The sequence below is a fragment of the Buteo buteo genome, chromosome 16, assembly GCF_964188355.1.
Source record: "Buteo buteo chromosome 16, bButBut1.hap1.1, whole genome shotgun sequence".
Classification (NCBI taxonomy): Eukaryota; Metazoa; Chordata; class Aves; order Accipitriformes; family Accipitridae; genus Buteo; species Buteo buteo.
Genome location: NC_134186.1, coordinates 31,065,378 through 31,093,125, shown reverse-complemented (window position 1 = coordinate 31,093,125; position 27,748 = coordinate 31,065,378). Strand labels below are relative to the sequence as shown.

Below are 27,748 nucleotides of genomic sequence, written 5' to 3'. Positions count from 1 at the left end.
AAAGCAGAGCAGGGGAAGGAGCGGGCAGACCTTTAGTCTCCCAGAGGCAATCTGCAGGCCTGGCCAGGAGGGAAAAACTGTCTTTATCACCAGCAGCTCTCCATGGGTGTGGGAGAACGTGTGTGTGTTTACCTGGAGAGAGAGTGAAGCCTTGTAAGATAGGATAGATGGTGCTTTCCACATCTCCTGACTGAAGACCGAAGACCTTTGCAACGTGAGCACTGCTGGGTTAAACGGAAACAGGGTTACGTGTAGGTGGGACAGCCACGTCACTCCACCTGCACATCTCTTTCTTCCTCCTGCAAACTTTGCCGAGTAGGACTGGGAGGACTTTGCTCTCCAGATGGGCCAGCTAACTGAATGCGGGAATCCAGCAGCAGTCCCGAAAACTCACAGGCTTTACTAGCCAGTGGGGAAGGTGAGTCTGTGCCTGCAGATTGGCTTTGTCCAAGGTATCCGAGCCTCGCAGCATCTCTCATGGCACTCAGAGGAGACGGTGCGCTGCTGCTTCTGTTTAGGAGGAATTTGGCTTTGCCTAGGCAAGATTTAGCTCATTTTGCAGCAGGGCAGGTGACCAAATTGATGATGTTCCTCTTTCAGTGCTTTCCCTCCCAGGCAACCCTCCTGCAATGCACCGTCTCAGCATTTATTGCTCTTGGAGGACTGATGCTGAGGATGGCAGCATGAACAACTAAAGTCAGGGAGGGAGATGATGTACCTTCCAGTCCATTGGTGAAAAATCTGCTTAAGACATTGTCCTGGTTTTGGCTGGGAGAGTTAATTTTCTTTCTAGTAGCTGGTATAGTGTTATCTTTTGGATTCACTATGAGAAGAATGTGGCTAACACACTGATGTTTTCAGTTGTTACTAAGTAGTGTTTATACCAAGTCAAGGATTTTTCAGCTTCTCATGCCCAGCCAGCAAGAAGGCTGGAGGGGCACAAGAAGTTGGGAGGGGACACAGCCAGGGCAGCTGACCCAAACTGGCTGAAGGGATATTCCATACCATGTGATGCCATGCCCAGTATATAAACTGGGGGGAGTTGGCCTGCAGGGGGGATTGCTGCTCAGGAACTAACTGGGCATCGGTCAGCGAGTGGTGAGCAATTGCATTGTGCAGCACTTGGTTTGTATATTCCAATCCTTTTATTATTATTGTCATTTTATTACTATTATTATAACTATTATTATTTTCTTCCTTTCTGTCCATTAAACTGTCTTTATCTCAGCCCACGAGTTTTACTTTGTTTCCGATTCTGTCCCCCATCCCACTGGGTGCAGGGGAAGTGAGTGAGCAGCTGTGTGGTGCTTAGTTGCTGGCTGGTGTTAAACCATGACAGACGTGAAATGTTGTACATGCGCCGAGGTATTGCAACCGCACAAACCCTTTGTAAGCAGCCAGAATTATTTAAGATGTTATCACCCTCCACTGTTTAGTGCTGCTGGGGCCGGTCAGGTGTTCCCATGCTAATCCACCGTGCCATCACATCAGCCCGATAGACTCCAACCGCTTTGGGCAGTGGTTTGACCCGACTGCACGAGTTGGCATCAAAGCTCTCTAGGAGCACTCCCTTGACCTGTTAATCCCGGCTGGATGCGGAAATGGTAGTTTCCGCCTGAGAAGTGGTAACAAACCACTGAAGGCTTTCATGGATGAAACCACTCCAGTTAGGTAGAGGATGCCTGTCTGTACCCTTACCTGACAATGATGCTTTCTGACAGGGAGCTCTTCTTCTGAGTGCACAAAGGCTTTACTGCATGCAAGCATCCCTAATTTAGGATGGTGCTAAAATATTTATTTGCTCTTTTCAGTTCCTAGGGTCTTGGATTTCTTTTTTTTTTTTTTTAGCTCAGGAGAGGAGTTTAAAGGGTGCTGCCTTCCTGTGTATCTGGCTAGAAGGACAGGAAAGAAGAAAGATCCTTCAGAAGAGGTTGTTTAGATGTTTTTCAGCACCAAACTGCAACTTTCTGGTTAGCGGGGCTGTGTTTCCCTGAACCACCTTACCTTTATGTCACTCATGAACTGATTTCAAGCAGAGGTCCTTCATCCTGCCCAGATATGTGGTTGCTCCAAGAAACACAGTAGCTGGCTGCTCAGCTTCATATGAGAGCCCAGCATTAGAGATATCTTAGCTACTACAAGAAATTTCAATTCAGTTTGTGTAATGAGTGGCACAAAATGGGTGGGGAAAATAAAAAAAGAAAAGAATTCAGGACTTCTATTGTCTGTCTTCATTTTGAAGGCATCCGTCAAAACCAGATAGAAGTGTCTGGGTAAAACTGCTAAATGAAACTGGCTGAAAAAAATTAATGTAAGACTTGAATCCTATCTGCTATTGGAAAAGGAGAGGGAAGACAAGCTTCAAACAGAAGCCAGTGATGCTGAACCAGCATATGAAGCCTGATTAATACTTGTTGAACCTGTTAGGCTTTAGGATTGATTGTAATGTCTGTGTTTCTCAGCAGCCAGTAAAAATCCTGTTAGAAAACAGCGCTAATGAGCAAGCTGGCCAGAAACCGAGAGCCTGGCAAGAAGAATATGTTGGCTCTGAACACTCAAGCTGCTGTCATCCAGCACCACCAACTGTGCTTTGGGGATAGTTCAGCAGGAATGGTTCTGGTTGGGAAAATTTCCACTTTCTTGGCCAAAAGTTGTTTTGAAATTTGAGACTCAGGCAGAGGAACAGCCAGTGTGCTGCAGAGAGGCTAGCCCACAGCTGCCTCTGGAGGTGATAGCGGAGTGGTGTAGCCTTTCTCTGGCTGTGGGATGTGGTGCTGCTCTGTGTAAAAGTACTGGGAGGCTTGGCTTCACCCTGGAAGTCATGGAAACACAGAAGTGCTGTTGGAAGGGGCCCCTGGAGGTCTCTAGTCCAACCTCCTGCTCAAAGTGGGGGAATTGCCAGCATTAGCTCATCAGGGCTCTGTCGAGCTGAGTCTTGAAAGCCTCCATTGACAGAGATTCCTCCCCCCTTCGTTGGGTGACCCGTTGCAGCCCTGCGCAACCATCCTCAGGAAAAAGCTTCTCCTAAAGTTCAAACTGCACTTTCCAACTGCAGTTTATGGCCTCTGCTGCAAAGTCTGCTCTGGCTGTACATTCTTGGCCTCTTGTGGACTACTTCTGGCCAGCAAGTGTCTCTGAAAAGCCGGGTCCTGTGACGCCAAAGGCCATTTTGCTGTAGAGTTGAGTGGCAGTACAATTGCCTGTGTTCTCTTGTAAAACAGAGGCATTTTCACCCAAACCCTAGTCTGTTTAGATCCATTGGTATCCCTGGAGCTACAGTTGATAGATTACAGCAGGGGATGTGGTTTGGGGTGAAGCCCTGCTTGTAATTAAAAAGTACTGGGTGCTTAGGAGGGTAAATCTCCTTTCCAAGCATGAGGAAAGGCTTTTTGTGCTGCCACCTGCTAGTGCGAGAGGCTCTGAGACCTCAGGGACTGCTTTCATGTACTGACACCATTCAGCCTGCTGAAGAAGCTCCACTGGACTTTCCTTGACATGTCATTCGCAAGGTATCAGTGTTTCCCTCCGTTGAAGAATTCCTACCTGTCCTGAAGGCCCAAAGCAACAGTGATGGGCCCACGTCAATAGACACAGGCAGACGAGAGGCCATGAGTGACCAGGAGACTTGGACCTGTCTTGGTGCTTGCCATGACTGCAGAAAGCCGAATCATCAGCTGCGCCGTGAGTATTGTGTGTTTTTTCTCTGATGTTTTGCACATGTCATGGCTATAAGGTGGGGGGAAAGGCACACCCAGAAGAGTCTATTCACATTTCCTTCATGAGGTGCGGTGCATGCTCCCCACTATGGCAGAAAGCTGTGCGACCTCAGCCTTTGCTTTTAGTGTGGGAGGTGGCATCTCTTGGAACAAGCTAAGTGTCTCCAGGTCTCATAAAACATAGTGGGGTGGCCAGGAGAGAGTGTTTCAGGTTGATAGGGGGTTATGCAGCAGCCAGAAGTGTCCTTATGTATCTGCAGAACTGTGGTGGTTTTTTTTTTTCTCAAAGGGCAGGAGTATTCCACCTTCTCAGGGAATCTTTGGTTTAATCCTTCTCGCTCAGACGTGGCGACTACACAACTTAAGCTGTCGTTACTAATTGAGAGAGAAACCAAGAAGAAGCGTGGTTTTGCCACCACAGCAAAGCTGCTTTCAAACACAAATGGCTCTAATAGTTGGGAACTGGTGGTTTAAGGTAACTTCTGCTGCCAGAGCCCGGGCGGCCACTAAACCGCACACTCCCTGTTCCTAGCCCAGCTGGTTGCTGCCATCATGCGGCCAGCTCGTTTATTTGCAGCCACGTAAGTCATTTCTTCCTCGGTTTTCGTTTCTCTGCTCCTGCAGGGCTTTCTCTTTTCTCCCTATAGCATCCTCTGGTGCTTTCTGCCTTGTCAGGATGGCTCCAGCGTCTTCCCAGAAAGAAAGGTCTCCCTGCCTGCAGGCCGGCAGCACCGTGTCGTGTTTGGATTTGTTGTGGCTGAAGAGCCTGACCTGGTGTTGATTTCAAAGAATAATTTGGAAAGCCCTGCTGCAGGTAAGAGATCCCGCGAGGGGGGGTTGAGGAATTCTAAGAATACAGCAGGCTTGAGGGCACAGGAGCACACAGCACCCTCCGTTTGCACTTGTCTCTCCAGGTACGCTCCAGCGTGCACCTGAAGAAGAGAGCCCTGGCCAGACCCCTCAGCGGGGAAACAAAAACCTCTGCCAGCAAAACACTCACGTTTTTGCAAACGCGAAAGCGGTCAGGCGGTTAATGTTTCATCGCACAAGGAAGCGGGAGTTGGGACAGCCACGGCATCAGGGATAGGACTAGCCGGAAAGCACAATCTGGGGTACTTGAAAGCTGCACAACACTCTGGCAAAGAGCACTTGCCCCTGAGTAATTCCAGTGACTGTGTATAGAATTAAGCCATTTTCTTTAATTAGCATTCTTTGGTTACTTTTGCCAAAAGATACAGAATTTTAGCATCAAATATTTTTACAATACTGCTACAGTTTGCAAATGCCAAGTTTATGTACTCATAGCATAACACTGTCCTGTCAGAGCTGAAAGGACTCTATTCCCCCCCCTTTGTATTTTCCTGGAAAGAGAAAACAGCATTCTCATCTGCTTTTTTTTTTCCTGATGCCTGCCACCTCCAACAAAGGTACCTCCAGGTTTCACACGCTCAAGGCACGTTCACCAAAGATCACCTGGGAGCTCTCGGCAGCGCTGGGGACGCTTCCTCCTGGGCCGCGGTGAAACAGTCGCCTGAAATGTCAACACACCTAAATTCCCGGTGCGCTTTCAATTAGCCACGCTTCCCTTCTCCCATCCTGCAGCGTTGTTTTGTGTTCTCAAAACGCTACTCGAACCTCCGGCTCGGGGACTGCCGGACCTGGGCTGTGAGGGTGTTGAGCAGAACCGGTCTTGAAGCGTGTTAATGCATCTCCTCCCTCAGCGCCATGTCCTGGGTCCCGGGCAGCGGCACCAACGAGGGGGCAAGGCCGCAGCCCTGTGGGGAGCAGCGATGCCGTGGGTCCTCTTCCTCCAGGCCGGGACCTGCCCTTCGGCCTCGGTTTCCACCTCTGGCAGCCCCAGGAGACGTTCCTTCGTGGCGGCTGCGGAGAGGCCGGGGGAAGACATGACTCTGTCATGGCGGGGCAGAGACCCCTGAGGGAGGAGGCCGCGTCTCCTCGGTGAGGGAGCTGGACAGGCCACGGGACTCCGGTCCTCGAGGGGGAGGAACGCGATGGCGGCGGGGCTCGGGACTGCGTTGCCAGCACCGTCTGCAGGGCTCGCTGCGGACAAAGCAGTATAGTCCCCACGCCGCATTTCTCAAGGGAGTTGTGCCAGAGCTCGCAGGGATGGCCAGAACAGCCAGGTTGCCACTTCACACCATCTTAAGGTGGAAAGTGAGGGCAGGTTCCCAATGTGTGTCATCAACTTGGAAGCTCTGTGTAGAAGAGGGAATCGTATGTCCTCCTGCACAGCAACCTGCAGGTCACTTGACGCCAACCTGATTCTAGTCCAGCTGCTGACAGTTCTTACAAAGAAAAAGAAAATGTATTTGCCCTGAAGTCCTAATTATTATAAAATTGTATGTCTTTATTTTTTCAGAAACTAAGGCCTTTTATTGCATTTTGTGTCGCCATTCAAACTTGGGAATAAACTGCACTGAACCATGATGCATTCTTAAATGCAGTATCTCAGCAGTTTACAATGTTTGATCTGAACACAGTAACCACTTCAAAAACATTATTGCTAGTGATGGAATAGCTCCATCTTCTGGAACAAAAGTTATTTCCTTGACAGCCATCTTTATATTTCCAACATGGATCTATATGTAACAACTTCTATTTCAAAACCTAACTTGAATATTTTTACTGATGGAAGGTGAATCTTGGGTAGAAAACGGGAGGAATTTAGGATAATGTGATTTCTGATAAACTTTAGGAAGCATTCATTATTTTCTAATGACCCTGAAAGCGCATGTCCGTGGTTCAACATACCATATTAAAACCTGACCTTATTATTCGAGAAATAGCTGGAATCTGATTTTCAGAACAAGAATTTAAACTCTGTTTGAGACAGAACACTCAACACAGATCGTTAACTTCAGTCCCGATTTCGGGTACTTGAAATCAGGAGGCGGGCGGCGGGGCGGCACCTCGCGCGCCCCCACCCCGCGGCGGCGGCGGGAACCGCGCGGTTGCCACGGCAACGGGAGACGCCCTGCTCCCGCCCCGCCCTTTCCTTAGGAGCGCTCTGCGCTTGCGCCGGGCTCCGCGCTACGTGGGGTCGCGTCGGGGGCGTGGGCCGCCCCGCCCTCCTCCCCCTCTTGCCCGCCCTCCCCGCGTGCGCGGCCGTTACGCGGCCGGTGCCGCCATGAGGCGCGGGGAGCGGCGGGGCCACGGCGGGGCCCTGGGCAAGGCCGCCCTGGAGGAGCAGCCCCCGCAGCCCAACGGCGGAACCTCCGCCGCGGCGGTGGAGCGGACCCCGCCGCCGCCCGGCGCCGAGAGGGACGGCCCCGGCCCCGGCCTGCGCCGCAGCACCGAGTCCGAGGTCTACGACGACGGTACCAACACCTTCTTCTGGTGAGAGCCGCCCCCCTCACGCCGAGGCCCCGACGGGGCCCCTTCCCGCCCGGCCCCGCGGTCCCGCTGTGGCGAGCAGGCCTCCGCACCGAGCTGCGGTTCCCGGTTCCCCTCAGCTCGCCCTGCTTGCTCCTCGCTGTTGCGGGGGTTCCGCCGGCGGCAGCGGCCTTTAATTCCTCCGTCGCCTGTGGCGAGATGCGCGGCTTGTCGGTGCAGGCGGCGCGGCTCCGCGGAGTCGCTGAGGAAATGGGTTCTCGGGCTGGGGGCTCCGGGAGCAGAAATGAAAAGTTACCGCGCGTTATCGGCAATTTACGTTGCGACTGCGACAGGCGCCGGTGCTAAAACTGAGGAGCCGTAGGCTGTGTCTCCAGATGTTCTTCCTGGTACTGTGGCACTATCAGTTATTGCTTCCTGGCAATTTAACAGTGATTTGGGACTGACTTCTGGCAGCAGCATCTCCTTTCTCAGTCCCGGTCATTAGCGAGCAGTGCCTTACAGCTAACCGGGAGGGCTAGTCGCGCCAGGTGAGCGCTTTGGAGGTGGGTGCTGGCACTCGGGGAGCCCACCGACTGTGGGCAAGCTTTCTTGTTTGACTCTGGTTGTTTTATCAGCGTCCTTTAGGTGAGCTCCACCTACTTCTTCCCCCTCCCTCGGTCTCGGAAGAGGTCTTCTCTCTCCGTGTTGTTTCCTGTAATTATGCTAGAAGGCTAAAGTTGTTATGCATAAGTTCTGCTGGTGAGGTATTTGGTATGGTTTTGCGGCATGTTCGGTCCAGAAAATCAGTGCAGAAAATTGTGACTGTCTGTGTTAGGCCAGTGGGGCAAATCAGTTTTTGTTAAATTCAGCCCTTGCAGGAAGGGATGCGTTTCTAGAAAAGTGCTTCTAAATCCCATCTTTGCTGGGGTTGTTCTAGAAATCCGCTTCAGCACACATGTGAACACATCCATAGTTTTTCTGTGCATGTTAAATGCACATCCTTTTTGATTAAGGAAACCAAGCTGACATTGAAGTCCCTTGTTTGGAATATGAACTGAGGGTGATATGATTTGGCTTGAGTTTGACATTAAGGAGTAGGAGGGGGAGGGCACTTGGCTCTCACCCTGCCAATCTGGGCAGTAGTGGAGTGGAGGGTGTTGATCTTGATGAAGCCGCTGATTCTAGGTGATATTTCTGTCAGTGCAAACGGCAGAGAAACACTTAGATGCTGCTGGATCGCAGGGTGGTCTCTGCAGAAGCCTGACAGACGTGAGTGTAGCCGAGGGACACTGTCACCTTGAGGGCAAGAGGACCTTTCCTGGAGAGCACCTTAGCATTGCCACATGTAGGCTGAGTGAGCGACTGAATAACCGGATCCTGCTGAGGTCTGCAGAGTAGTGCCATCTTATAAATGGAAAATGGGTAAAACTGACATTTTCTTACTATCTAGTTAAGGTGGCTCTTGCCAGGTATTTTGTGATGCCTTAAAAACACCTATTGCTGGTTTTATTCTATAATCTCACCTCGTTGCACCTTTTTCCTGTTGTGGGGGTGTGCGGCCAGCATGCAGTCTGGCACCCCTACAGGATTTTCATCTTAAAATAAAGGCTGTAGCTGCAGTTAATTTGTCCATGTGAATTGTTCCTTTGGAAGTCCCAATGTGCCACTGTTCTTTAAGGATTTTCCCCCATGTTGGCTAGTCCCTTCTAGGAGGGCAGTGCGGACAAGTGTGGTGTTGAATTGTTCCTTAACTTACCTGTTTATTTTATTTTCTCTAGTAGTGTATGTCACTTGTGCTGGCAGCCAGGAGTTTAAACGCTTGTAAGTTTCATGGTTTTTCCACTGTTACTTTTGACCTGTGCATGACAGCGTTGAGTGTGTCAGTGTATCCTTTGGTAATGACTCAGTTCTTACAGTGGCCAAGAATAAAGATTATACAGAGGAATGATTTTTTTTCCTGTGACCCGTGGTACTCTTCTTGTGCTGTGTGTTATGGAGGTGGTCACAGAAAATGGAAATTTCAAGAGAGTGGGCGCTCTCTGTCTTTGCCTGTATGGAAAATACCTTTTCTCTTTGAAGTTCAGAAGCTAGGGGATAAGGTTACCCACGTGGCGTGCTCGGTTTGGAAAAATTCAAGAACTTGGGACTTGTAGATGCAGTCAGAAATCATTCTAGAAGTAGTTCAATTTGCAAAGGTAATTTTACTGCTATAAATGCAATCCTTTGGAAAGGTGGTACTTTCTAGCTGTCTGCCTGCTCTTTTTGCATCTTCCTAAAACTTTGAAAAACAAGTTACATGCTATATAATAATTCTATTCTTATTCAGTCGTAACTTGAAACTGGTAAATACTATATGTTAATTATGTTGTGGGAACCTGCTCAGTCAGTACCTTGACAGCTCTTTTTCTCATTGGGAAATGTCAAGGAAAGGAAATGGGAAGAAGCTTTTATGAAACAGATTGGCGGTCTCTGTATCTTTTATCCCTGAACTAATTTCAAAACATCTATTACTACTAGCAGAGAGCTAGAAATATCAGGGCTGCCTGGCAAGCCGCTGTTGTAGGCAAACATGTTCACTGTTGTTTCCAGTACCTTTGATTGTTTCTTGCCTGTCTGCTTACAGAATTAGCTTTCTGAATACAAACAAAGGACCTCTTTGTGGCTGAGATTTTGACTTTTTATTTTTTGTATGGTGTGAAGCACAGTAGATCTGATATTTTTACTGAGTTAGCATGGAAGAACCACCGGTTTTGTTTGTTGTTTTTTTTTTTTTCAAATATCCCCACATAGAGCTTTCTACAACATCTCTGTGGCTTTGTTTCTGTAACCTGCAGCAGAGTGAGTGCTGATGTGTCTTACAGGTTTTTGCTAGTGGGACTTTGTTCTGTGTGGGAAAAGGTGAATCCAATAGAACTGGAGGTTTTGTCACCTGTGAGCAGTAACCATGACAGATGCCTAAAGATAGTTGAAGCTGGAAAAAGAGGAGCTGTGTGTCTTTCTGTAGGGGAGCAAAAAAGCTCAGTGAAATAGTAAATTGATTTATCTCCACTAAATAAAATAAATGATAAATGTGGAGGTGTGCAGCAACTTTTTTAAAGAGTAGAAGAAATGTTCCTCCCCCTCCTCACAGCCAGTGAAAGGCAGCAGAAGGTGGTGTGGTGTTGAGTGTTTTCATGCCAGCCCAGCCTGGTCTTGGATTACCAGTTTGGGATCATCTAGTTAAATATCGTGTATGGTTTTTCTCCTAAAATTTCTGTGTTACCCCTGATTTCTGTATATATTTCATAGCTTGAATTTAACAAAAGTGTATCTTCCAGGAAGGCTTCCAGTCTTGATTTGAAGACATTGGGAGGTGCCAGATAGATCTTTGCCACCACATTGCATTGTGACTCTATGGGTTAATTGCTTTAAGTAAGCCTTAATTTAATTTGAATCTAATTAGCTCTAATGTCCTCTGTTGGTTATTGATGTGTTTTTGTCTCTCACTAAATAATTCTATATTGCCATCATGTGGATGTGATGTTAGTTACTAAGGTCATAGTGTGGCAGCAGAGATCTATGGAGCTCAGGAAGTTTTAAAAAGAAAAAGGAAAAAAAAGGAAAAGAAGGAAAAAAAAAAAAGAGGGGAATGGTAGGTAGAAGACTCCATGGGCTAATAGAGCTTTTGTAGGAATTAATTCAGCCTGTTTGGTGCAGAAAGCATAGAAATTGCAGGTAAGGAAAAGGTAGTGTGTAGATGGCTGTGCCTGGATCTTTCTCTTGTTTTGGCCAGTATTGTGAGAAATCTTTCCTGATGGCCAGCGCGGGGACTTTTCTTTGGAAATGAGGATATGTGTGTGCAAACCAGCCGTTTTTGGAAACACAGGACTAGTATTCAAAGCAAAGTACTACTTGGCCACTCCTTGCACATTGTTCTTACCTCTAAAAAACTAACTTTACAGTAGGGTGAGATTTTCTAAAAGGCTGTCTGGAGGAAGAGATGATGATTTAGCTGAAAGAGAGATTAGGGAGATGATCTGCAAATTAGCAGGAGCTTTTTTCGTACCCTCTCGTGAGGGTTGGCTGCAGCACTTCCAAGGCAATGTTCCTCAAGCTTGTTGGAAACTTAACATTTGTTGGATTGTTCCCCCCACCCACCCCCCCCAATGCCATAAAAGCTTCCTGCTTTAAAGTGGGCCATGGTGAGGTTCTGTATTTGCTGAATCCGCTCTTCTGATTCTCTACCTGGTCAGAATTGACCAAGTTTAAGCATGTTGCTTAACTTGAGCAGAGAAATCTTGCATCAGGCTACTGATGTGTCACCCAGCCTGTGCTTTTTTAGTGTTTAGCTATGCCCTGGCAGTGTCCGGTTGCTAGAACATCCAGGAGGCAGTTGTGCAATCCGGCTAAGCCACGTTAGTCGGCTGGGCGTATTAACTCTTGTCAAGGATGAGGGCAGCTGTCTCCTGAGAATTGCGTTATTAGAATGTCATTACCCTTTCCTGAAAGGAAGGGATTGCATAGTTCCTTCAAGTAAACTAGAAGTGTAGAAGTATCTTTGTGCAGAGACCCTGTGAGAGTTTAATGCCCCAGCTGGGCTTTACGCTAGTGTTAATTCTCTGTATCAGTTTCTTTTTTGTAAACATGCTGCAGAAGTTTTAAGGAGAATGGAGAAAAACGTGGTGAAAGTCAGCCTGGGGTCCCTAGGGGTGGTTTTCAGGGGGGAGTGCAAAGGCAGACCCCCCGCTGCCACAAGTGATACAAGTGAGTTTTCAGTATCTGGTGAAATCAAAGGTTCAGCATGCCAAGAGTATGCAGAATTAGTTTCACCCTGGGGAAGTCACTTTCCTTGTAGTGGTGTACCCTGTGCACAGAAAGAGTTTGTGTTTGTGAGGGCACACTGGGATGGTAGGAGCTCTCTGCAGACAGCTTCTTCCATGCTGGCATTTGAACTCTGGCTCATCAGAGCGCTGTCATATGACTTGAATTCTACAGCAGTTTACAAAACAAATCATCAGCCTGAAGAATTAGCTCTGTGCTTTTATGCAGTTAAATCTGGCGTAAGGGCACCTTCTTCTCGTTCCTGATTATTGCCTTTTTTTTTTTTTAAAAAAAAAACCTGCTTAAAGTGTGTGTTATCTGTAATGCAAAGTCATGCTGTCTCTGTGGAACTGTTTTAAACTAAAACCCGCAACAAAGATTTCAATAGGTTTAAACGTATAGAAATGTTTAATATTTAAAACAGATCATTTTGCAAACTTTGATTAACTTGTGAACTCTCTAGAACTGATGAATGGAAACTTTGTCTTTCCTCTCTTCTTCAAAGGAAACGACTAATTTGTTGAAGCTTTGCTTTTTAATCCATTGTTCTAGTTTCTCTGTGAAGGTATGTGTTGTTGTACTTCTCTTACTGAGTGATTGTTCTATGAGAGGCACCAATTTATGGCAAGGAAAATCAACGTTACTATTTTGGAGTGTCACAAGTACGTACAGAAATTTAATCAGTGTTATGTACCTTTATAGATGTACTGAAGACTTGTTACTGGTCTAAGAATAGGTACATTTTTATTATCTCCGAGAGTTTAAACAGATTTTAAAATGCAGCCTACAGCTTAAAACCAACAGCCATGTTTCTGTTGCATTACAGATGTAGATGCTTGGAGCTTTCAGACAGTGTCACGTACGAAGTACATACTTTGCTTTGGCTGCCACTGATTATTTTTTTGCGATCTAGGTGGATGAGAGAGATCTCATGTCACAAACTGGCGGTTAACCTCTTAGTTTTGAAATGTTGAGGCCTGACCACTTGCTTTGGCCCTGTGCAACATGAATGTCTCGGTTTCATATCTCTAATTTTGGATGTATTATCAAGATTATGACCAAGGTTGAATTTTTCTTGAAGGTTTCAAAAACCTCTCTATATCCAAACAGGATTGTTTCCCTGTTAATTACAATTTTGATTTTGAATGTCAAAATATTGGTCAGTTTTAAATTGTTATTAATTTTTATTGTATTTTCCTGTATCTTATTCTTCACAATAACTTAAACACTATACTGCTGTTGAAGTAGTAGATTTGTTGTACTGTCTATTTGTCATATTTTCTTTAGAATTCCCAGCATGTGTCAGATGATGCGTTGGTATGGAGGGTAGAGAGCTTTGACATTCGTTCATCTTTTAAAATCTCTTTCAGAAACGCTTTTATGACTTTACCATTATTTGGAAAAAAGAAAAAAATATTTCTTTGTGAAAAAGTTGATGATAGGCTAAGATGGGACTAGTTGTTTTAGTTGACGGGTTCTTTCTCTAGCAGTAGCTATTAATGCAACTTTTTAAAGCAAAGAGGGAAACTGTACTAGCTGTTCTTTGGAATTTTGTTTCACTTAGAGAAGTGACAAAAAGATTGATAAATAAATCCTTTGCATGCCATTCTCAATGATTGTTAGTGTTTTTAATGTAGTTATTGCATCATTTATGACAAACAAGAACACTAATGCAAAGCAATGGATAATAAGGGTGTGGTCCCATTCACTTAAGCTGATTTTAGTTTGTACTGGAGATTGAATGAGGTCATCCACTGCACGCTCTGCTGGGGTATTACTCCCTCCTTTCCATCCAGGGAGCTGATCTCTCCGAATCTCCCCAGAAAAGAGATACTTTAAAAATTTCCTTAGCTCTTTTTTCTCATAGACTTTATTTGGAAAATAAAAGATATGATAGTAATTTCCTTGAAAAACCTACAGTTTCTAAATATGACAGAAGAATGAATTACCATGAAAAACAGAAGTTAGAATCAAACTTAATCCCATGCATTGGAAAAGCCCCCATTTCTTTGTAAACTGCAGTGTTGGAGAGGTGTAGTGACTGATGCTGCCTGTTGGACTGCCTAAGTTGCCCTCACTTGGTGTTTAAGTAAGTTAGCAGGGCAAGTATTTTTATAAAAACAAAACTTGAATTATTTCACTTAAATGCCTGAGTGTTTAAATGGAGAAAGAGCTAGATGTAAGGTACAGGAAGACAGAAAAATAAACTACTTAATGTTCCAGCTTTTTAGTAGTTTGGGATTTGTTGTGAATTCTCTTTGACCTTCCTGGTCTTACATATTTTTGTACACGTATACTTTTAGGCACTGTTTTCTCAGAATTTTTGACATAAAACCTCCTAGAACTGGCTGTAGTCTGTACCCCCTTGCTTCTGGTGTGTTGCCTGAACTCCTGTATGATTCCAAGGGGAAGATACCTGGTCTGCTTAGCTGTTTTCAGTCTCCACAGACTTCAGGCTAGGAGAACATAAAAGCCTTTCTGCATAATTCCTGTAATGCTTACCTTGCTGGGGATGTTCTTAGTTGTCTTCCTCTTGCTGTGTTATTTTAAAGTGTATGTGGAGACTAAAATAATCCCTCTTTATGCAGTTTAATTCATCCAGACTGACATCACTCATATAAGTGCTTCTGTACGCTGTTCATTTTTCTGGCTACTGTAACTGTTTCACATTTTGTCTTGTTCCATATGACTGTGGATTTCTATTTTATTTTTTTTAACTCTGAAGCTGTGGAAAGATATGGTGTGTATCTATGCTTGCCCTTTTTTTTTTTTTTTTTTTTTTCCTTCTGATAGGTAGGTTTGCATGGTGCTCTGCTACCTCTAGCAGCTGCCATCACTTTGTTGCTACTTGCAATTTTCTGGTTAGAGCTGCTAACTTGCTCTTTCCAGAAGACAAACCAATCTATAAAGTCTTTCATCCTGGCTTCTGGATTTCATGCTAGACTGCAAATTCGTTTACATGACTAACCATCCTGAAAACTTGCTACAAGACAATCTGGCTTCAGCTGGAAATGAAAACTGAGCTAAAAGGGTAATGATGAGATATATAGCCTCTTGTTTCTCATTAAACAGGGCAGCTCATTGAAATTCAAGTTGGTGGTTGTGGCACCAAAAATAAACCGAAAGCAGGGTGCATGTAGCTCTCAAACACTGACCATTCACTTTGCTACAAACTCCCCACAGGGATAAATGAACCTAGGCCATCGATGAGTTTCTAGATGTGTTTATCTAAATGAGGCCGTGCTAGTAACTGTTGTTTTGGCAATTTACACGACACTCAATGCACTGAAAAAGTAATCAACTTCATATAGGCATTCAGATGATGAAATGGTAAGATGGAAGACAGCATTTCTAGATTTATTTTAGTAGCCTCTTAGATACTAGTTTCAAAAAAGTAAGCAATAAAGCAAGGCATAAAACATAATGCATAGCCTTGCAGTTAACATAACCTTTTTCTATGATCAAAATATGGGTTGTTTTTGTATTAATTATATACATCTATAAATGCAGCAAACAAGACCATGGTCTGATTTAAGTGAATTAGAGCATTTAATTCAGTCCCCTGCTGTACTGCCTCCTTTGAGAGGACTGTATTTGGTTTTTTAAACTACTGTAGGTTACAAAATAGGCACTGAGTCACGTGTCTGTTAAATGAATGTTAAGTATATGATGTCTGAATCACCTGTTATTTGGCATCCTGGGTGGCAAGTCAAAGGGAAAGTGCATCTGTTGGGCAGGAAGCTTGCCGCTGCAAAGCCTTTGCGTATTTTTTTTTATGTGTTGTTTCCTTGCAAATTTTGAAAATACTTGTGGGTCCTTCCCTTTTTTCTTCTTTTTTTTTTTTTTCCTGGAGTTGGTTAGTCTGTGTCCGCTGGACTGCAAGGAAGGATAGTGTTAAATGCCGAACGCCTTTTTAGCAGTGGCAGAAGAGGATTGCATCTGCTTATGAGGTATTGCATGTGTTTTCCAGTGGGATTAAAAGGATGCTGTGAGAAGTGGCTGTGTTTTGGATTAGGATGAAATTGTAGTTCAAAATAACGCTTACCTTACCTTTAAACATCAAATCCAGTAACCTACCTAGAATTGCTCTGAAAGTTAAGTCAGTGAACTTCTCAGAAATCTTTGGTGATCTGCAGTTTATCATGCACTGTACAACTTGAATATATATAAATTTTGGTCTTTTGGCATAAAATGGAAATGTAATGCTAGCTTCTATTACAATATAATATAAAGAAAATGTAAAAAGAGCCACTATAAATACTTGTCACATACAGTTATTTTAATTCATGTTTTTTCTGTTCTCTAAGCTTGATGCTTTATACCTGTGTTATTTTAATCATTTGTATTAAGAGATGTTGTGTAGTCCTCTAAAACAGAACTTGTGTCTTTGATTTGATCTTAAATGGCCAGACTTCACATGCTTCTGAGCTGAGGTCAGATAAGTTTTCTACTGAAAACAATAAATGGCTTCTCATTAGGAAAGGAATTTTCAACTTTAAATAAAAAAATGCAGACAGTGCAATGTAAGAATATAACGTATGTCATAATCAGTAGGTGTATGTGTGTGCACATCAACTAGCTGCAGTAAGCTCTCTTCTTAACTCCCTGGTCTGGCTGTGTGTACTTAGCTCTTTTTTGTTTCACACCAAAATCAGTATAAGCAAATGGACTCTCATGGATGGGGAAACAAGAACTTGTGACTCCATATACACTAGCAATGTTCTGCCTGTACCAGTATATTACACCAGCAAGGTTGCACACTTTAAGAGAGTAGAAAAACAACCACCAAGCTTTACTGTGGAGCTTTGCTGACACGGTTGTTCCTGCCGAAACCCCTTGTGTAGAGGTGGCCACATAGAGTTCTGCCGGCACAAACCTCTAGCTGTCAGTCTGTACCTGCTCTTCAGATCTAAGATGGAATGAAACTGTAAGAATTACTGGAAATAAGGCATCTAGAGGCAGCATCCTAATTCCTACAATTGCAACTGGTCTCATTCAGAGGTGTTTTTTTTTTGTTTTTGGTTTTTTAATGACTAGTTTTTCCTGTAATGTGTAATTCCCATGTCTGGAGTGAGTTCCCTTCTGTTTAGTCTTAAGAGTCTGTTCAGTCTGCTGCAGTTTTTATTAACAGGCTTTGAAATAGAGCTGTGGAGCAGCACCATCAAGTATATACCTGACAAACCAGGAGAGAAATCTGGAGGTTTTTAGATCTCAGTGTTAGCACAGTTGGTGCTAATTTTTTTCAAGTTGCTGTTGTTCACTTGGCAAGTGTTTGTCCAAATTTTCCTTAACTCAGAGCACTGGGGGGAAAATGAGCAAGATCCGTTCTTGTGGTAGGCTTCTGTTGTGTGCTAGTGCACAATGGACTGATAACTAAATTTAGTGCCACTGTAAATTCCGTTTTCTGTGCTGTACAATACATAGAGCTTCTTTAGTATTATTGACTGCTGTCTATGTATTTAGACTTACTGAGGCTTCACTGACAGGTGAAGATGAAAGTTTTTTCTGCTTTCTGATGTCAATTTTCTCTCTTCTAATTTTTAGGAGAGCTCATACCTTAACAGTCTTGTTCATCCTCACATGTGCGCTGGGCTACGTAACCTTGCTTGAAGAAACACCACAAGATACAGCCTATAATACAAAGAGGTAAATATTTGAGAAAGTGTTTCTATAACGTGTATATTAGAAAAAGGTAGCTGTATGAACAAGTTACCATACACGCTTTTACCTTGTGGATAAGCTACCTCAAATGACCTTTGCATTAACTTGTTTAAATGCCCCAACCCTTAGAAAGTGACAAAACCAAGCATAAGTCTATAAGCTCCTTTGATGCTGGTCGTTGAATTTAATTTCTAATCAGTTTAGTGTCACTCACTGTCATACCTGGTGGCTGCTGTGTGTGTGATTTAGAACAAAATACGAAACTCTTTCTAAAGCCTCGAAGTACTGGCTGTGTTTCTTTGGCAATGATTCTGCCTCTTTTTCTTAAAATAACCTAACTTTCTAAGTTACGTGAGCTGTGACTAAATTTTTCTGACTTAAGTGGTTTTTGTAAAATTATGTTCAGGAGTTCAATACAGATTATTATTTGTTGTTGAAAATTAACATTAGAACTTGTAGCCCAAAGGGGAACTCTTGGAAAATAAGAATGAGAAGAGTCTTACATATGTAGTCCATTTGTACCATAATTAAACTGATTAAATGTAGTTGAATTTCTCTTCTTTTTAAAGAAATACAGTCAGGAACAAAAAGGGGGAAGAAAAGTGGTCTTTTAAAAATCTAAGTATATTTTAAAAATGAAGGCTGTGCTTACAGACTGCAAAGCATCTGTGCTATAAGCATGAAAATCATTCTGTTTTCTACCAGTCTGGTTGCTTAAATATAATGCTTTTTTTTTTTTTCCCCTTGCTGTTAAAGGGTTTCTTCCTATTTTTTACATTTTTTTTAAAGTGACTCAGGATATAGTATTCATTGTCATGGAGATGCAGGAATTAGGGTGTTTCCTGAGGTGATCTTGGTTGTTATTCTGTCAGTTACACAATAGATGTAGCTAATTTAATTCACACTCACACGTGTGCCGAGTTGAGGGTTTGTATTTTTATGTGTGTGAGTGAAATGAAACAAGTTGGAACACAGTGCCCTGCCTGGAGCTGGGAAAATTTCTGCAAGCCTTTGGTGTGAATAAATGCCATTTTATTCCCAGTTATAACGAGCGAGTCTGGGGAGCGGATGGTGGCGTGACATTCTTTGGAATGGCAGTTCAAAAATAAAGAAGGGGAAAAGCTGTAAGAGAAGTGATGACACATCATTAGGGAGTAATAAACATCTAAGGTGACTCAGTGGAATATCCTATTATTGAGATTAGAGCCTTTACTGCTTTAATAAAAGCAAAACCAGGGAAGATTAATCAGCAGACTAGGCTTTCTTTCATGAAATAGAAGTTACTTTCTGCATATTTAGTGCAGGGAAGAATGTGCCCAGTTGTTAAAATCAATGTAACAGCATCATAACAGGCAATGGGTAATGAATGTTATTTGATCACTTCTGCATCGCTGCTTGTGGAATACTGCCTGCAATATCTAGATGCAAAAATACTTGAAAAGCAGCATCCTGAGAATTGTATACAGTCTTCCAAATACTGGTTTACGTTAATCGGTTTTGAAGAATGCATCTCTGTTTCCATTCATGCTGCACCCTTACACTATTGCCACAGTCATTCATGCTACATGACAAAGTCTGAGACGGTAGTTAATTTGGTCAAATCATTTCTACATCCAAGCTAAAGATCAATGCAAACATAATGCACAAGTCCTGTGGACTTTTCCTAAGCTTCACCTCTGTTGCCTTGGCCGTGATTTACAAAATGGATGGAAGTGTCTGTGTTGTTCAGCACACTCCTTATGCTGAGTCAATTTTCAGTGAACTCCTGTCTGGTCCCAATTAAATCTCTTTTGTGAGGTCTTTGAGGGAAGTGCTATGGCAAGTTTATCACCATTAAGCATGAAGGATTCCAGCTCAATTCATGTCCCAGCCGTTATCCTTACCTTCCTTAGCATCCGTGTGCCTGCTGTGCTCATATCTCATTGTTCCTGACCAATTTTATGTGGCTTTTTAAGTGTATGTTTGAATAAAAAGAGGCATTTCAGAGCAGGAGTGAGATGGTCACAACTTGTGTAAGTATATCCATATCCCCAGTTTTCACAGATTTTTATTTTTGCTTCCATAACTTAAAATACCTTATCCTACCCTCAGATCTTTTTCAGCCTTAACGTAGAGCTGTTGTGTGTTTTGATCTAAAATTTTGGCCTGCATGAGGCTGTCACTGTGTGCAAATATTTCATGGGAACACTTGCCTGCTTAACGAACAGAAGTAGTTTTATTATCAGTGAGCAATGTCTCTGGCTGTCATGCTTTTTTATTTCCAACTACTGCACAATGACAGTGGAACAGTGTTTCGGTGCTTAGGTGAAAAGTCTAAATACATGCTTGCAAACACTTAAACCTCCTTTGTTCTTAAGCTCTTGCTGAGAGGTGCCATAGTGCCTGTGAACTGCATTAGGTGCTTAGAGCAGAAAGGTTGGACTCGATCTTAAAGGTCTTTTCCAACCTAAATGATTCTATGATTCTATGATTAAATTGAAGCAAAGTATACAAACTGCTGTGCTAGCTGCTGTTGCTGTTTCCTGGACTAGCTAAAGCAATAGGAAGTCATCTGAGGCTCTTGTCTTCTCCCCTATAAAAGTGCTTCATCCAGTCACTTACAGACGCAGCTGAGGGCAGGGTGAGTGGCTGGATTCATGCAATAAGCCATCAGGAGAAATGATGGACCAAAAAACAAATTAGAGCATGAACCTGTGAGGTCATGGGGTGTGGTATCTATAGCAAAGGTTTATATTGGCATCTGTTTATATGCTGACATTTGAGTGCCATTTTTCTTCCTGCAGCATGTTAGGGCAAATAAAGGAGGAATTTATTTTTTTAAGATAAGATTTATAGAAACGTTTTGTATGTAAATCTAGTTAAAGTTCATTAGGATCACACACAAAAATGTTGATGTGATCATGTGATATGTGACCAGATTGCCTCTGTTGTAGAGACAGCTGAAAACTTACTTCCTTAGCCAAAGAGATGTTGCGCTCCAAAGCCTGTCTGATCGATGAGACTTTATTCACACAGTTCCTACAGCATTCAAAGCAGCCTTGAAATAGTCCACCCCGTCTGACAACTGTCAACTTCTCTGCCATTAAGCACCCAGAAGGAGCTGACAGGACTGAGCTCCAGCTCTGAGGGTAGCTAAATAAATATTCAGCAACCTCCTTTGCATACAATGGCAGTGGAAGAAATCCACATCTCCAAAATACTTTGAATGCTGAGTAGGCGTTCTTAGGAAAAAATGTTAATATTTTGTCCATATAAAAAACACATTCAGGTTTAAAATCCTGTATGCATTAGGGTTGTACATTGAATTTCAAGCCATGAAACAGTGTCACTTCTAAGATGCCTTTCTACACCAGTTTTTGGCAATAACTGCTCAGCCATGGTAACAAATCTAGGTGTATGTGTATTTATAAGTTGATGATCTCTACCTCCTATTGCTGAACACCCACAGAGGAAACAAGGTAACAAGGAGGCTAGACCTCCATCTGCCAGTCTACCAGTTCTTCAGCTTGTGACACCACTGAGGGGATTGTACCAGTCATGCTACTGTAGATACAGCCAGGGAAGGGACAGGGAGTGGGAGCTGTCTTGTTAAGAGCCTAGAACAAAGGACAATATACAGATACAGACAAGCTTCATTGTCTTGTGTCTCTGAATCAACTCTTAAAATAACACAAGCAATAGCTTGTTTGCACTAATGAAACTGTTGCCATGTTTGCCCTTTCTTATTTGGTTAAGTGCTAAAATTATTTTTGTAGGCATGCTTTACTATCTGCTGCTAAAGAAAATTTGTTAGCCCAGGAAGATATGTTAGCTGCATCCATCCAGGCTGCCTGCAGGGGTAGTTCGAAGAACCGTCGCCCCCAAATCCTAGAGAAGTTCTTACCTCAAGCTGTGGTAAGCCAGCAGGCTGGTTAGGCTTTGAAAGCTTCATAAGGAGGCAGTATGATGATGTTAAGGGGAGAAATTTATTTACCACAGGGAAAAAAAAGATAATGGAGCTGACATGGTTATTATGCAAATTTGTTATTTTCTTCAAAACTTCTCATGGTGAACTTGAAGTAAAATAATATAGCTGAAACTCCAGCTTATTTCAGCACAGCTGCTGCAGCTGCTGTTTGGCTGAGAGTAGATTTTAGAAAAAGGAACATAACTAAGTTCCTGTGGTGATTTGGATTCATGTCGTCTCCAGCTTTGGGAAAATTACCCTCACAAGGCCTGAAACAATGATCTTGGACACTGGTTCATGGCTGAGCATAATGATAGTGAACAAAGAGCTGTGCATTGTTACATGATACAGAATGCAGACTATTCTGTGTAAATGTAAATTTGTAGTCCTGGTATTTCCAAATACAGACTAGTGACTCAAAATGCAGAATATTCTCATTTGAGATCAGCTGAAACTTTTTCAGCATCTTCATCTTTGATTCATGCGGTAGCTAATTCTGTTGTGCTTCCCAGTGTCATAAAGCAAATAAAATAACTGAGTTGCATCTGTTAAGTAGAACCCATTTTTATTTTCAGGAAGCAGATACTTTTTATACTCGGAGGTGAATGTTGCAAAATAGTTTTCATAAATCCTTTTGGTTTTTATTTTGAAATAAGATTTTGAAATGTTTAAAGCATGAATAGTCTACTATTACTTCTTGTATGTAACATTTCCTTAATAAAAGCAAAATTATTGGGTATTTTCTGTGGCTCCTGCAAACATAGCCATTTTATTTACAGTCAAGGGTTGCATCATTTACTGCAAATGTGGCCTACACTTATCCTACAATGTAGTGAGGTATTTCTCAATTATCTGTCTCTTCAGCCAGCTCTTAAGCAGGTAATATGAGAAAGCATGAAAGTTCTATTGGGAGTGCAGATGTAGAAAAAAGAGCATTTTTGGATTGCATTATACTGCTTCATTCATTAAGACTAAAGGAACGTGCCCAAGTATAGACCATGGGGTCTTATCTTCTTGAAAAACAGGTGGCACCCCCTGAAAAAGAAATGCCGTTTTGTGCATGTAAGATGTTTAAAATCTCAATTACTTAAAATCTCAGGAGAATTTTAAGTTGATGTTAGGTACCTTGAAATTAAATTCCAGACCTCACCCACCGAACTCGCATCTCAGTCTCTTGAGGTCTCTACTGCATACTGAAGGAGTGGTGTTCCTGATGGCAAGGGTCAGGCATTCAGACATGAGTATTTGCATTTTCTCATTTTTCTTTTACTTGCAAAACAAAACTTTATTGAAAAGCATACTGTATGTGATCAGTGGGTTTCAAATCCTGGATCTCGAATGTTACTTGCTTAGTTTGCTGTTTGATCAGTAAGGATCTCTTCCTGGAGCCTTCTGGCTGCCCTTAAGGGTTCTATTCCACATTGGCTTAAGCTGATGGTTTAGCCTTAACTGGGACTGCTGTGTTCCTTCCTTGGGAGAGAGGTGAGCCAAGCCAACTGAATAGAAGTTTGTTTTTTCCTAGGTTAGTTTTCAGCCAGATCAGTCCTTGTACCATCTCATTCTGGTAATGCAGAAAATTCTGCCTTCTTCCAGGAGGCAGACAGCAGGACTGCGGCAGCCCTTATTTAGGTCTTACCTTGCTGAGGATGACAAAACTGTGTGGGTCTGGGCTTAGGGGTTTGGGATGACATTGTGGGTATTTAGTATACTTGGGCCCGTGGTCTGATATTTCTTATTTTTCTTTAATGTTTCTGTTAGGGTCTATATTATAGTTCTAGCTTTTGAAATAGCACCAGTGGCTGTTTGGCCTTATAGGCTCCTTCTTGTCTTTAGTTGACTAAGAAAATGTTTTGGAGTGGTGACAAGTTCAACAGTTCATTTTTAAATTTAATTGAAATTTTACTGGAGCAATTAGAAGCTCTCTAACTTGAGAGCTTTCTCACTGCTAAATTTTAAGTGTCTTTCTGACAAAGTGGGCATGAAAGCTTCTCAGAGACATAGGGAAGCATTTGACTTGTGCATCTCACGATCACCTGCAGGCTAAGGCTCATCATGTCGATCAAGGAACTGCTCTTTTGTTTTTGCTGGATGAGTTCTCAGCCAGATCAGGCTCCTTGCTTGGCTGGCCAGATACTAGTAAATGACAGCAAAATGGAAGCAATGGAAGCATGCAGTTACTGAGGAGGAAGGGAGAAGGAGGGATGGCTAAAGTTTGGCATTTGAGACAGTCTGTCATGAAACCACACTTAAAAGTATAGGAATTTATACCTGTTTCCCTGAAATATAATCTCCAAAAGTCACCTACTTATGATTGACATGCTTAGTAGTTAAGAAACAAAGACCAGACATTCTTTACGTCGAAGAATATAAATTACAATTTCATTAGGAAGATGAAGCAATATGAACAGTTTGTTCTGTTTTTTACTTTCAGAGGTATTGTTGCCAGTATTTTGGTTTTCTTATGTTTTGGAGTTACACAAGCTAAAGATGGACCATTTTCAAGACCTCATCCAGGTAATTTATGTTGCTTAAGTCATTCAAATGTTTCTGATAAATTGCATGGTTTATGGTGAATGTAAATATTTGTGTTACTTGTAGAGAAGGTAGGTCGTAATTTTAAGTAATAATAATATAGGTTCATTAACACTGCACACTTAGCACATAGCCTCTCAGTCTGCAAACAGCATAGCGATCCTCCTGTGCTTTCAATCTGCATGTAGCATAGGATTTTTTTTTTGTCTCCCTATTTTGGCTTCCTGTTGTTAGCAAAAGCTTTGTGTGAACTGCCAGATTCTCGAAGCCTTAACTTCCCTTGCTTATTCCTCCCCCCCCCCCCCCCCCTTTCTATAATGGGACTGCACTTCTGACCATGTATCCAGTTGCTGGAGCACTATGCTCCTTTTACTGTATGTCCATTATCCACAATAACCGGTAAATTAGAAGCCCTTGATTATGATTTTAAAGATTTCTAGTAAGACTGTAAGTCTTGAAAGCATTTGAAAGCACAACACAAAACCTCTTCCATGTAGTGTTACATCAGATGAAGTATGAAAATGTTTTAATATCTTTGATCTTTTTGCCTATTTTTAGATGTGAATCACTGAGAAATAATTAAGGGAATATATATAGGCTTACATAATATTCCTGAAAGCATTAGTCTCTCCTACAGTCAAATACAGCTATAAGTATTTCTTATGCCAAAAATTTAACCTTTAAACTGTAAAGTTTAGGAATGCTGTTCTATATGAGAAACAGCAGACATGTTAAAAACCTTGATCAAAGCAGATGTTGTTCTAGAGCAATGCCCACAGCACACCTCTGCAAACTTAAGGTTTTATTCAGAAGTTTGCATTTCTGAGGTCTTATTAAATAGCAGTTTTTAGTCTTCCTTTTCTGTTACAGTTAATTCTGGTTCTTCCTATAAGTCAAATTACTCCTTTTAAGGACACCAGTGATGTTTGGGTGCTTTCAGTTTTAGAATATCCAGTGGTTTTGTCTGGGATGGAAGTAATTTTTATTCCCTAGAACAACATAGTACAAATTGGATGGGGAAAGTCCAAAGGTCAGAGATGTCTGCAGCAAACTTCTAGTGTAGACTGAGCCAACGTCTACCACCTCTGTATGCTCCTGTCTTGGAAACAGCAGTTACTGGACTGAAGCTGAGTATCTTTCAGCAGAATCAAATCGTCCATGAACAGGGTGATTGAAGAAGTTCCCATGTATTCAATCACTTCAAATATTGAGTGTATTCATGACATCTTTTGTCTTAACTTCATCTTTCCTCTATCTTGTTTGATGGGATGATTTTTGAAGAGTGGTTTTCAGGGGCTATAGCAGTTTGCTACGGTAACAGATACTTCCACAGTCACAGCAAGACATCTGGGTGCCTGTTGAAAGGAGAATGGCAGTCTTTCTCCATACCTCTCCTGTGGGAAGGCTCTAGCAGGTAGCAGAGAGCACGGCATTGCAGCCCCATGAGATTCAGCGTCAGCTCTCCAGTTAGAGGGGCGTATTAGGAAGTTCCCATCAGGCAATCAAGTCTTTGACCTTAGCTTTGTGGTGCTGTTCTGGGAGAAAGATCTCATCTCAAAGGAACTGGCAGCACAGGCTGCTGGTGTGCGCTGCTTCCATTTATAGGGCAGAAAGAAGCCTTTGGGTCAGTGAGGTCACTACGATCACATACAGCCACATCAGATCTGTTACGTGAACTCTTCAAGCTGTATCATAAAAGTAGCTAGGTTTCGTGCCCTGCTTCTGTCAGGTGATTTTTGGAGCCCTATTATTCAGTATGTGTGTACCTATTTATGACTAGCTCAGAGATGTTTTATATTTTTGTCTGGTTTTTGTGCCTAATGTTGTTCTGTTGAAATAGCTCTTTTTACTTGGTGTTTATCCACCTGATTTATTCATACACAGCTCGCGTATGCCAACTCACTGTTGGTTTTGCTAAAGCAACAAGTTTTGCTTTTAGTCTCCCCCCTCAATGTAAGTCTACTTTCCTTGGAATTTTTTTTCTTTACTCGTTTAGCCTTTCAGGTGGCATAGGTCAAACTCAAAACCTCTGTTGCTAAATAGGAGTAAGTGGCTGGTTGTGCACTCAGCCAGGCAGCGCGCTCTTGTTAAGTTTTCACCTTGTGTTTTCAAGTCTCCCTACAATGGCAACAGTTCAGTGTTTGAGCATAGTAATCACTAAACTATCAGGTATGTAAATGATTAGTTGAAGCCTACTTAATCAGGAAGATAGTCTTAATTTGAGGAAGGTTCATGGTGACAGGTGCATTTAAGGAAAACAAATATTAGAGGTATGCCAAAAATAACTTTATAGCTAAAGCTGAGGCCAGTCCAGGAAGACAGAGAACATAGTGTTTGTACAGCTTTGAAAACATCTTGTTTCTGGTGTACATGTACAGATATAAAGTAGTCTTCAAAACATCTTGGGTACTTATGTCAGCCAGGGAGGAAAGCACACTAAATTATAACCAGATTGTATTTTTCTTTTTACTTATGTAGTATTGCTGAGCATAATCAGCAGCTGCAGATCATCTGTTGCTGGAACCCTACATATATAGGAGAAGAAAAGCTCAGATAAGGATTTAGATTTTTCTGCTTTCTGAATTGTATGTATATCAGTGTCAGAACTAGTCTGCCACATTTATGTCTGTGAGTAGTGTAAAAATTGTCAAACAAGGCTTGATAGGTCAGAAAAAACTCAGCTTTTTTTAAGGCTCCTAGTCTGAAGGTGATGTTGGAAGGAAACAATGCTTAGTTCATGTGGGAGAAGTGTGTTAATGAAAGGTTAATTCTTACGTCTGGCTTGAACATAATGGCTACTCTTCAAGGTATGCAGCTGTTATAGGAAAGGATAGAAAACACCTTATCAAACTTTAAAATTTTAATCACTTTTAAAAAGATTTTTTTAATCATGTTAAGAAAGTCACCACTGTATTTCTGTCCTGCAGGCTTGCATTCAAAAGGCTAAAGTACTTTTCAGCAGTGCAGTGGTGCTGGTTTGGGGAGAGGTTCCTCTCTTCCAAATAATCTTTTGACCAGTGGAGGGGTTTTTTTGCTTGTTTGTTTTTCCTAAGCTGCATTCTAGAAAGACAAGAAGGTGCATGCACACTCCTGGTCAGTCCTTCCAAGTGAAATTTGCCAGTGGATTTGAAAGTTAATCAAATCTGAAGGAAGGACAGAAGTCTCAAATAACTGTTTTTACAACTTTTGTGTAAGGACAGCTGCACAAGAGGCACTAGCTATTGCCTCACCAAGGAGCAGGTAGGCTGAACTCTGCTTTTCCTTCCCTCAAGGAGACCAAGGGGCAAAACCACTTCATAATGTGTGTTTAGAGGTTGGTTTGGTTTTTTAATGACTGACCCCTAAGAAGACACTTCATATTGCATAATTAAGAAATGAAAATTATGTTTGTAGACTTTTACTTAAAAGTCTTAAAAGTTCCAAATTTCCAGTGAAAGCTGTTACAGAGCGCTGAACTTCCTGTTACCCAGGCCACACCTGCCTCTCTTATTTTTCCTTTTTTTTCTAAAAGTGTAAAGTAGGCCATTTTTTATGAAATTAATTTAGCAGTTTTGCTGAAAAAAGGTCACACCTTCTCACATTTCAATCTATTTTAATGATGGTGTCAGAAGCAGGCTGTTAGAGAGTTCTTTTGAAAATGTGGAATTTCTTTGGGGGGGGCAGGCAAAGACAATACTTACTTTTTTTTCGGGTGTCAAACAAGCCTCCACCAAGCTCTGCAACACCATGGCTAGTTGATTTCAGGTTCTGAGCTGATAAA

The 27,748-nt window shown here is 42.5% G+C and overlaps 1 protein-coding gene across 5 annotated transcripts in view; it reads left to right on the top strand.

Annotated features, from left to right (window-relative positions):
• The first annotated feature begins 7 nt into the window (after positions 1–7).
• PTDSS2 (phosphatidylserine synthase 2) overlaps positions 8–27,748 on the top strand; it is a 49,877-nt gene continuing 22,136 nt past the window's right edge. For 2 of the 5 annotated variants that reach the window (XM_075048554.1, XM_075048553.1), the window contains exons 1-4: positions 8–4,530; positions 4,631–7,073; positions 17,394–17,495; positions 23,888–23,970. In XM_075048554.1, coding sequence (XP_074904655.1) covers positions 6,865–7,073; positions 17,394–17,495; positions 23,888–23,970 — 394 coding nt within the window. In that variant the 5' untranslated portion in view covers positions 8–4,530; positions 4,631–6,864. Of the gene's footprint in view, positions 4,531–4,630; positions 7,074–8,277; positions 8,472–15,395; positions 15,800–17,393; positions 17,496–23,887; positions 23,971–27,748 lie in introns of those variants that run through there. The other 3 variants (XM_075048555.1, XM_075048551.1, XM_075048552.1) reach the window with 3 other exon arrangements.